Genomic DNA, 10943 nt, shown 5'->3' with positions numbered 1-10943 from the left:
CCTCCTCCCCCGGGGCCCAGAGGCAGGCTCGCCCAGGGGCCCCTTGGGCCGGCTGCCCGAGGGCACAAGGTGCTGTCCCAGCCGCCCCGGCCAGCGCGCCGCCTATTCACAGATTTACCACTTTTGCTTATGTTTATTTACTCCCTATAATGTTTAATTAGCTCCCTACACTGCAGTAAGGGATCTCCAAAGCCTGTAATAGAACCACACTTTACTTAAGTGAAGCAAAGGAACATGTGGATGGAAAAAAGCAAGTTTCACTATTGGAGCTGACACTGTTTTTGGGGCCTACTGGTCCTTGTCTTAGCCCTAAATACCTGGGTGAGCTGGAGAGGGAGCCGGGATCAGTTTCCCTCCACTGTGCAGTGTGTGCCCAGGGTTCTTGTCTTCCCGTTGGTAAAGTTTCTTCTCCTTTCTTACTCCCATATAATAAACATTTGGCTTAGCCATCAGGACAAGTCCAACTATTGCAGTGGATTAGGGGCACAGAGTCAGGAGCACATGTGAAAGTATTAGCCATCATGGTTAGTAGTTTACCATGTCTTGAGTGATGGAGAATTGATCCCTTGAATTCATCTTCCATTTTGTCACCTCACAAAAGGATAACGGATATCTGCTGAAGTATTGGTAAGCAGGGATTTTCTATGTATGAGCCTATATGAAAAAAGGGAGTAGGAAATACAGTTAAAATGAAACTTTGCCTAATTTTTCATAGTTCAAATGCTTAGCCTTTTCTTTTTACTGTTTTATTAGAATATATATTTTTCTATCTTTTCAGACTATAATTTTGATATTGTTAATGGGACACAAAACCTGACCCATGTGAAATTGTTCAAGGCGTTAGCATTAAACAAGGGAGTTGTTAACATTTCAGCCTTTCTTGAGCTTGCAGCAATCCTTTATCAAATAAAGGATTCCAGAATTACAGCCCTTCTGGGAAATTCAAAGTACTTGAAAGCATCATGAGCATCTGTCCTCTCTCCATATCATTCTCTTTGTGCCTGTTACCTTCTAAGATCAGTTGATAACTTACTAGTGAAAGCATCTTTTATTCCTCTTTACCCCAGGTTAAAAACATCTGCTTTTTCTCTTTAAGAAGAGCTACAGGCCAGGCAGATTGGCCCAGATACTATTGTTCCTTTTCTCTCAGAAAACTGCTTCAAGTGATTGAGTTCTTCAGTGAAGTGTGAAGAACCCCAGCTGCCCTGCTACCAGGCTTATTTAACTGATTCAGCACATGCAATTCTTCAGCATAGAAACAGCTCCTGTTCTCCAGAAGCCTTGACAGCGGCCAGTGTGTAAGCAGTTTGAGAAGGCAGAGGGGTGGCAGTCTCTAGTCAAAGGAGGAGCCTTCCTGGGGACGTTCTGCAGACAGGACTCTGAACTAAGCTCTTCAAGGCTGGCAGTCACAAAGCTGCTTTAGGCAGAGAGCTGAAAAATTGGTAAAAGTGAGCACGTTGCCAGAAGCTGCTGCCCAGCACTAGTTTAGAGTTTTCTTACAAGTTCTGTGTACATAATTTAGACCCGTTGTTCAGAATACATTAACCAGAGCTGTCAGCCTTGCAGAGAAACTGATTTCCACATTCACCACTGCAGAGTCTGCGTGCAAAAGCCTTAATTTCATAGACACTTTAAATTGTCATAAACAAAGTCTTGCCTGTCTCTGCCTGCTTATTCCCACTATGCCTGGCCAGCTCTTCCCTTATATGAGCCTGTACTTTTGCACAGCCACACAGAGAGCTGGACAGGGGAGCTAAGCTAGAACAAAACCAACCTGCCTCTACCCTGCCCCCCCTAAGACGGTTCCCAGTCCTAAGGGAAGAAGGGAGTGGCAACACAGTGGATGAGTTTGGTTTTTTCAGCAAGTGTTGGCTTACTGCAGCTTAAATATATGTGTTATTGCGACCCAAGAGAGTACATCAAGAAAATATATCTTGCTAAGCCCTGAGCTGTTGACCTTGCTGTTGGAAACAGAAGTGGCAATGTGGTATTCAGAATTTACAGGGTTTCTGCAGTCCTTCACATCAAGCAACTTTGGCCACTTCATCACTATACTACTTCTCCTTCTGTAAATTACAGATGAGAATAGTCATCTACCCTATGGGATCATGAGCAACTTGTATTTGGAACATTCTTTGAAGGTATAAAGTGTTATGGGTACTAAATATTGCTCTCTAACAGAGATTGATAATTACCAGAATGTTTTATAATGATGAGGCTGTACTGTGGAAATGGATGAATAGTGCCGAATTTTTTCTCATTGGTATAAATTGTTTGGTTTTTTGAATGAATGGAGGACATCTCTCCTGAACCCTAAGTGTTGTAAAAACTGTAGGTACCTTTCGATTCTTGTGTTGAGTACATACTAGCTCTGTTAGCAGCATGCCCTGTTCTGGTCACAGTTGCTTAGACAATAGTTCTGTGGTACAGTTGGCGTTTTCACGAGACTTACCTTGGAATACGGTAGCACTCCTTCTTATAGGTGCTATTTTTGGATGAGTTTCATATTTCTTCCTTTTTTTTCTTTAACCAGATCTGTTTTCTTTTGCCAGGTGTTCAGATCACAGCTCAGTATTTCTTCAGTCAGTGATCAAGATGCCTGCAGAGCAGGATTACAGCCAGTTAGCCAGTGGAAAGCCTATGGCCTCAATGGGTATCCAGGTAGGTATTTCTGATTTCAAGAAAAATTAAACACAACTTTGTTGCTTTGGATTCAGGCATCTTCCATCTTATCCTCCTTGCCCTGCCTGAAAAAGATATTTTGGTTTGCCTAAGTGCAATTCAATGTTTTTTTAAGTGCAGGAGGACAAACGAGTCTGCTAAAGGATGGGATGTGGCAATATATATGAAGGTGAGAACAGAAGGGCCAGTTGTTTCACAGTCTCTGATCATCCAGACCATCCCTCATGAGAATGGATTCCTGTTGTCTTTGATAGAGATTTTATATTTCTGTAGCATCTATTTTTCCTCAACATATATCATGAAAATTAGGTAAATGACTGAAATACAGTCATTTCAGGACTGAAATGTGGCATCTACTTGCTGGTGTAGAACACTGAGTATGATAAGTGAATAAGAACCTCTTGTCCTATTCAAGGTGCAGAGTAATTTCATTAGGCAGGTTATTTCAAAAACTGAAATGGATCTTAGGTTTGCAGGTCACCTGGTGGAATCACAGAAAGGTGTTAGGTTGGAAGGGGCCTCCAGAGGTCTAGTCCAACTCCCTGCTTAAAGCAGGGTTAAGCTGAACGTTAGATCAGGTTGCTCAGAGCTTTGTATGGGTGAGTTTTGGAAATCTCCAAGGACAGAGATTACACAGCCTCTCTGGGCACCTGTTCCAGTGTTTGGTCACTCTTCTCGTGATTTTTTTTTTTCCCCCACCTTATATCTAATCAAAATTTGCCTTGCTGTAATTTGTGACTGTTGCCTCTCATAATCTTGCTATGCACCTCTGAGAAGAATCTGGCTCCACCTTCTCTATAATGCCCCTTTAGGTAGCTCTTACTAATATAGGCCAATGTATAGTCAGCCTTTATTGCTGCAAGGGTGCACTACTGACTCGTGTTCAATTTGTCCTCCCAAGACCCCCTGGCCCTTTGATTTAGAGCTGCTCCCTGGTCTTCAGGTCCTCAAGCCATACTGTTGCATGAGGTTATTTTGCCCCAGGTGCAGCATTATCGCTGTTGAACTTCCTGAGGTTCTTGTTGGCCCATTCCTTCGGTTGTCAAGGTGCCTTTCAGTGGCAGCAGTAGCTTCCAGCATATCCACTGCTGCCCTAATTTAGCGTTCCCTGTGTGTGTGATAAGGATGAACATCCTATCGTCCAGGTTGTTGATGTAGATGTAGTTATCAGTCTTGGCCCCAGTATCAATGTGAGGAACGCAGCTCATAACAGCCACTGGTTAGACTTTGAACCATCAAATCACTGTTCTTTAAGCCTGGTGGCCCAGCCAGCCTTTGCTCACCCTTTTAGTTTACCCATAAAATCCATGAGCCCCCAGTTTGGCTCCAGTGATGCTGCAGGAGACCAACTGGAAAACTTTGCTAAAGCCAGGGTAAACAGCATCCCCTGCTCTCCCCTTGTCTGGGCATGTCACTGTAGCATGCAATAAGGCTGGTTAGACAAAACTTGCCTCCAGTAAATCCATGCTGGCTGTTCCCAACCACCTTCTGTCTGGAAATGGCTGTCATGAAAGTTTGCTCCATAATCTTACCAGGGGTTTTAGTAAGGCTGATGAGTTTGTAGTTCCCCAGATCCTCCTTATTTCATGGATTTTTGTTTGATTGATTTTGGTTTTTCTCATGTTTCTTTTGGTTCATTGGGACTGCAGTCAGTGTCTGTGTGGGTTGCTATGAAGCCAGCCTACCATTTCTGAAACTGAGGCAGCCACACTAGCCATCTGGCATGGTTAATACACAGGGAATTGAATAACTTCAGGAGAAAGGCTTCCATCTCTTCTTGTTCCTGTAAATTTTTTGTTCCACTTACCTGTCATATTATAGTTGCCCTTGCTTGGTCTCACTTGTCTTTTTATGTCTGTCTAAATGTCTTTCCTAGCAATTACATGGGGAGGGGATTACAAGTGTTCCACTTAACTGCATTTTTCTTCTGCTTTGACAAAGAAAACCTTTCACTAAAATGAAATGCAAATACATTAACAAATTCTCAGTCCTGTTTAGAATCAGGTCGTGTGTGGAAAAGAATAATACTTTATTCTTTTCCAGCTACCTTTATCTGGACATCCTAAAGCATGATAAGATATTTAACCAACTGCCCCAATAGCCCTCTAAAATAAGTTAGAATTTCTTTAGTTTGTCTATGGGTAAATGGAAGGGAAGTCATTTGGTTTTGTCCCCACAGTGAGCGATGAAATATAAGACCAAGGAAGCTGGGTGAATTTCTGTTGCAGTGTTCTGAGTTCTGTGAAATGTGGGTGATGCTGTCTTTGGGTCTTTGTAACTGACACAAATTGGTTTTATAAGGGGTTGTTCTTGTTGCTAGACATCTTGTGTGTCTTATCCTTCCTTTGACTGAGGCTGGAGACCACTTTCACTAAGTGTAAATTAATTCCTGGTGTGCCGCAAGATTTTGCTGCAGTAAGAGAATTGCATCTGCTTCCTCAAGGCAGATTCCTTTAGTATATAGATCCCCAAAGAATTTGTCTTTTGCCCATTCCACTCAGACCAACTCTTTCAAGGCCGAGAGGTTCAATTGTGTTGCTTTCAAAACTTGTCTGTGGTGTTCTTTAGTCAGCTCAGAAAGATTGCTACAGAAATAACATTTCTTACTCTTCTGCCTCCCATAAGTCACTGATAAGTCACTGATTTCTAGCACTATTGGCCCTCCCGGGAACTATTAGTCTTGAACGTTAGTGTAGAATTTTATAGTAAAATTCTGCAACTGTTAGAAATCCAGGGTTTTCTGCCTTTCTTGACATCAGAAGCATAGCAGTAACCCACTTTTTAGTTGTTCTTGCTTTTGTATATCTAGACTAATCTGGTTTCTTAGGAGTAAGCAATGAAAGGTTTGGGGAGACATGAGCGTGTTCTAAGCTTCTGATACGAGAGTCATAACATTTGGATTCTTGTTCTCGGCTCTGTGTGTAACTCGCCCTCCAGGCTTCAATTCCTTCATTAATACATACCTAGTAGAGCGTAATTTCATGAAAGTAGTGAAGTGCTTTGAGAACCCCACATTAAAGGCTGTAGATGGGAAGGGCACTATTATTATTCTGTTCTACGCAGAGGCCAACAGAAAGTAAATTTAATGCTTCTGGCAAAGAAACTTCTTGTAACCAGACCTATCAGAAGGCTGCCATAGTCTGAAGGTGCAGGGAATGGAGTGAAATGAATGACAGTATATTATTAATACACTGAAGGCTCTTTTTCTAACCAGTGAATTTAATCTTGTGAGGTCTGTGAGATATGCTGGCAGGAAGCTGCTGCTTTGCTTTTATTACCACTTTTATAAGGCCACAAGGCAAGTTTATATCCTACTGAGACTCCTAGCCTTGCTTCTTCCTTTTTCATCTATTTTTGTCTCTGTTTAACTTGATATGACTGAGAAGTTCAAAAAGATGCAGTAGGGCAAAACCTTGAACCCTCCTTTTCCTTTGTTCCTCCTATACCCTTATCTCTCTTTGTACGTGAATTTTGTGCTGGTGAGTCTTACTGAATTGACAGTCTTTGAGAGAGTGCCTTGATTCTCAGAGTAGGTACAATACAGATTAATAGCATCTTCCCATCAGACGCTCATTCATCAATACCGTCGACCCTGGCCTAGAAGGAAACACCCCTGGGGTGCTGGGGAGAAAATTCCAGTGAAGAATCCTGTTAGCACTCCTGGTGATGGCAGATCTTATGTCAAGGACTCTTGTCTGTTAAGATATAGACCAAATCGATCCATTACGTCTCTGCTAACCCTCTTATTTGGGCTGCTGCTTGAACTCTGCCTGAGGTGCCTGGCTAACTGAATGTGCAGACTAGCTACATGTTTATTTTTTGTTAATTAACAATGACTGCAAAGTATTTGCAGTCAGCATCAAGCAGTTTGGGATATAATTTGACTTTCATCCCCTTTGAGTACTACCGTACCAAAATACAAAGATGGATGCAACCAGACTTGCCTGGAAATAAGCATGAAGCAAAGGAGAGGACAGTTTGCGTTACTAGAGACTTGCTCAGCCCGTGGACTGCTCTCCTCAGTTAATGACACTGAAGTAGCGATAAGACAGGCTGAGTTTAGAGGCAGCGACGAGGTTAGTTTGAAGTCTAGAAAAACTAGGCCAGAATTACTTTAACTTTGCAGGGTTCAAGACAAAAATCTTGCTGAATCACTTCAAAATCAAATTTACTCCAAGGCAATTGGCTTTCCAAGTTCTTACTCCTGTATCTACCTGTAATCAATATGCCTTACACAGGTATGTCCTTTATTGTCATTTTTTACTTGGACCAGTGTTGGCTGCCCTCCCTGCCTTCTACCTTATGGCCACCATTTGTTTGTACTGAAAAAAAACAATAGGTTTTAACTTAACTATTCAGACCTGTTAATAGATTTCATCAGCTTACATGCAAAGTCAGTGGTTATATATCTAAGGTGTTTTTTCAGTACCTCCAACCTCTGTCCATTGCTCTCGTTTTAGAAAAAACAGGGATATGCCTAATCATACTTTCTCCCCACCCCCTCCCTTCTTCTCTGTGGTCAGGGTTTATTTTCATACCAAACCCTTTCCTTCCGGGCTGCCAGCGTCACTGGGTGAAACAGTGTCTCAAGCTATACCCCCAGAAACCCAATGTCTGCAACCTGGACCTGCACATGGCTCCTGAGAAGACCATTGACCTGTGGGGACAGAGCAAGGAGCAGCTGAAGTAAGTCCACAATAACCTTTGGTGGTCAAAACTAACGGATCTAGAAGGTCTCACCTCTGAGGAGGTCTAAGAAAAATGAGCAGGGAAGGGAAGCTGAAAAAGATTGTGTCCATGCTGGCAGTATACAGATGGTGTCAGATATGCCAAGTTAAAGATGGATTTTTCATGGCTTGATGTGCATCCTTGTTAATTCTCTGCTTTCACACTCACAATGGGATTTTCTAGTAGTCAAATGTAAAATAGTGACCCTGGCTGATACCATGGTGCTTGGAAGTTTGCTAAGCTCAGCTACAAGTGGAACCATGAGGTCCCTCTAGGCCTCAGTTTTCCTGAGGCAAAAGGGATCCTTTCCAAACACCCCACTGATGCTAGCTCTTCTTCCCAGTCAGCTGTCAGACCTATTATACTGTAATTAAAAGACTGTTATCTGCACTTTTTTTAACTTCTCAAGTCAGCTAGTTTCTGTGGGTTTTTTATCTTCCAAAGTATTTCTTTGTTTTGGTTTGGGTGGGGTTTTTTTTCATTCAATCTGAGATGGTGATTAAATGTACCATTTTAATGGCAATCCTGTTTACTCTGAAAACTCCCACAGGTTCAGAGTTCTGTGGCTGACGCAGCTGCCTTTCCTCTACCTGATTTGGAAGTTCAATGGAGAATTTGTCCAAGTTTTGAAGTCAAGTAGAAAGTTTTAAAGTCAAAGTTTTAAAGGCCTTTTTTTTTTTTTAAATTAGTCACATGAAAAAATACATACAAGATTGTGTACTATAAACAGAATCTATCTTTTAGTTATTTGGGTATTTATCATTACCTTGTTGACTTCACTGCTCATTTTTCATAACAATTGTTTCATGTGATGGAGTGACCAGAATTCCCTACAACTCTTATCTTCCACCTCAGTCTCTTAGTAAATTTACATGCTGAGACCTTTTTTTTTTTTTCAAAAATAGTCTTAACATCTACAAGATATGGAATGGCAAAAGCAAGATTTGGACTTCTAAATATTTGCACCTAGGAGAAAAGTTATGCCCCCACTTGTTTTTCCAGGCTCAGTCAGAATTAGTTACAGAAATTCAGACACCTTTTTTGTGTTCCATCAAGGTTGAAAAATTGTTCTTTGAAAGTATTGTGCATTATGCCCTACAGCTGAAAAAAGTGGGGTACTGTTGCAGCTTGACAGGCCTTTCCCAGCAGCACCTCCTGCGTGCACAGAGAATGATCAGAACAGAGGTTAATTTGCAGCTGAATCCACTTCAGTTGAAAACAGTGTTTGGAAGATTGATGGCTGGCAGAAACAGTGGCAGTTTTAATAAGCACTTGCCTGAGTCTTCAAGTGAGCAAACTGCTGTATTTGTGCTTTTACCTAGGGGACAGATGATCAAACTAGCCAACTTGTCTAGTATCTGGGGTGAGAGCCTTTCAGGGAGGGGAGAAACAGAGTGCTTAACTAAAAAGAGGTCTACTTCCAAGATTGGACACAACTTTAATGCTTTTTAAAGCCATCAGGAAGATGCATAAATGTGCTTGGGTCATGGCTTACCTGCTCTTTTCAGGATGCAGGAATCACAAGGTAGGGAGAGTCCATACAGTTCCTAGAAACGAATGTAATGCTCTTTTCACAAAGTGGAGTTTGGGTATTTTCTTTAGTGCTGGGGACAATTAAAAGCATAAAATGGGGTAGAGCATCCCTACGGGGGATATATATGTCCTTGTGTATAAGGAAAAGGCTGGGGGGATTTTATAGATGCAATCTTTCACTAGTGAGTGAAGAAAAAAGGGAGCTTCAGACCAAAGCCCCCCTGCTGTTCAGTCATCTTGTCTTTCTAACGTAGTTACACCGCAATTTCTCTGTGCTTTCTTGTAGGAGCACCTGCTGCTAGAGCTCTAGGAACTCGTTGTTTCCAGATACATAACACTCAGACTTTCCTCTCCTTAGCAATCACGTGTGAAATCACATGCAAAATACTAAGTTCTGGGAATAAGGACCTACCAAATGTATTAGGGTTCCTGCTGTTGTGCAAACACTCTAGCACTGTAGTGAAAGAAGGGCACTTTCAAAAGGCATGTGCTAAAAATGTTTAATTACAAACATTGTTTGTCGATTGAAAGATATAGAGGAACAAGTTGTGGGCTCTCCATTTTCTAAATGCTCTGTTACCTGCTTGTAGGCTTCATAAATTATTCCAAGCAGCATGTATTGGACAGTTACTGTGTTGCTGCATGTTGTGGTTTAACCCAGCAGGCAGCTAAACACCACACAGCCGTTTGCTCACTGCCCCCTGCCCCTGGCAGTGGGATGGGGGAGAGAATTGAGGGGCCGGGGGGAATAGAGTAAAATTTGTGGGTTGAGATAAACACAGTTTAATAGCACAGAAAAGGAAGGGAAAATAACAATAATAATAATGATAAAAGACTATACAAAGAAAGTGATGCACAATGCAATTGCTCACCACCCGCCAACCGATGCCCAGCCAGTTCCCGAGCAGCAGTCATCACCCCCCGGCTAACTCCCCCCAGTTTATATACCGAACATGATGTCACATGGTATGGAATATCCCTGTGGCCAGTTTGGGTCAGCTGTCCTGGCTGTGCTTCCTCCCAGCTTCCCGCTGGCAGGGCATGAGAAGCTGAAAAGTCCTTGATTAGTGTAAGCACCACTTAGCAACAACTAAAACATCACCGTGTTATCAACATTATTCTCATCCTAAATCCAAAACACAGCACTGTACCAGCTACTAAGAAGGAAATTAACTCTATCCCAGCCGAAACCAGGACAGTATCCACCCCTTATTCTATGCTGTCTACATCATGCCCAGGTCCCACACTTTCCAATACATTCCAATTAATTACCACCACTTTTCCTGTATTTTGATATATACACACAGATATCATTCCCTTGTTGAGTTCAGTTAGTCCATGACTTTGGGCTCCATCTGTCATAACAGTCCTTCAGGGCAGGAGAGATGGTGTGTGGTGTGGGATTGCTGCATGCTGAAGCCAGTTTTGATCCCATCACCACTGCACTTGTCCGGTTCTATCATCGCTGCACTTTGCTCGGTTTCATCAAAGTTCATTCTGCATTAATCAGGGTGATTCTTACTGTAATACTGTTGATATGGCACATAGCGACCATAGTAGTGATGACATACAGTATTATATAGCAATTAACGTCACACAATTCAAATCATTGGCTATTCTCACCCAAAATGAAATCCCCTTGAGGCACACATCAGACTTCCCCATCCTCCCGCATCACCCACCAAGTGCACCCAGGTCCTTGAGCTAAAGCAATCCCACGGATGGGTTTGCCTTTGCCTGAGGCAGGAATAACCCAGACTGTCTTCCCCAGCATACTTTTTATGTGCACTACAGGGGCTTTATCCCCTTCTACAGTACGTAAAAGTTTTGACTGGGCAGGGCCAGCTCAATTGGCAGATCCCCTGGTGTTGACTAACCAGGTGGCTTTTGCTAAATGTGTGTCCCAATGTTTGAACATCCCGGCACCCATTGCTCTCAGTGTAGTCTTCAACAGTCCATTGTATCGTTCGATTTTCCCAGAGGCTGGGGCGCGCGAGGGG

At 42.5% G+C, this 10943-nt stretch overlaps 2 protein-coding genes across 2 annotated transcripts in view; one reads left to right on the top strand and one right to left on the bottom strand.

Annotated features, from left to right (window-relative positions):
- The window catches only part of SLIRP (SRA stem-loop interacting RNA binding protein), a 5440-nt gene extending 4864 nt beyond the window's left edge, over nt 1-576 (bottom strand). The window contains exon 1 of the mRNA XM_009319512.1: nt 538-576. Within this exon, the coding sequence (XP_009317787.1) occupies nt 538-576 (39 nt within the window). The remainder of the gene's footprint in view (nt 1-537) is intronic.
- A 1532-nt stretch (nt 577-2108) lies between these two features.
- ALKBH1 (alkB, alkylation repair homolog 1 (E. coli)) overlaps nt 2109-10943 on the top strand; it is an 18569-nt gene continuing 9734 nt past the window's right edge. The window contains exons 1-3 of the mRNA XM_009319511.1: nt 2109-2141; nt 2553-2661; nt 7206-7368. Of these exons, the coding sequence (XP_009317786.1) occupies nt 2109-2141; nt 2553-2661; nt 7206-7368 (305 nt within the window). The remainder of the gene's footprint in view (nt 2142-2552; nt 2662-7205; nt 7369-10943) is intronic.

Source organism: Pygoscelis adeliae, unplaced genomic scaffold, assembly GCF_000699105.1.
Source record: "Pygoscelis adeliae isolate BGI_AS28 unplaced genomic scaffold, ASM69910v1 Scaffold71, whole genome shotgun sequence".
NCBI lineage: Eukaryota > Metazoa > Chordata > Aves > Sphenisciformes > Spheniscidae > Pygoscelis > Pygoscelis adeliae.
Note: the sequence above shows the minus strand (reverse complement) of the source record. Positions and strands in the feature narration are given on the sequence as shown.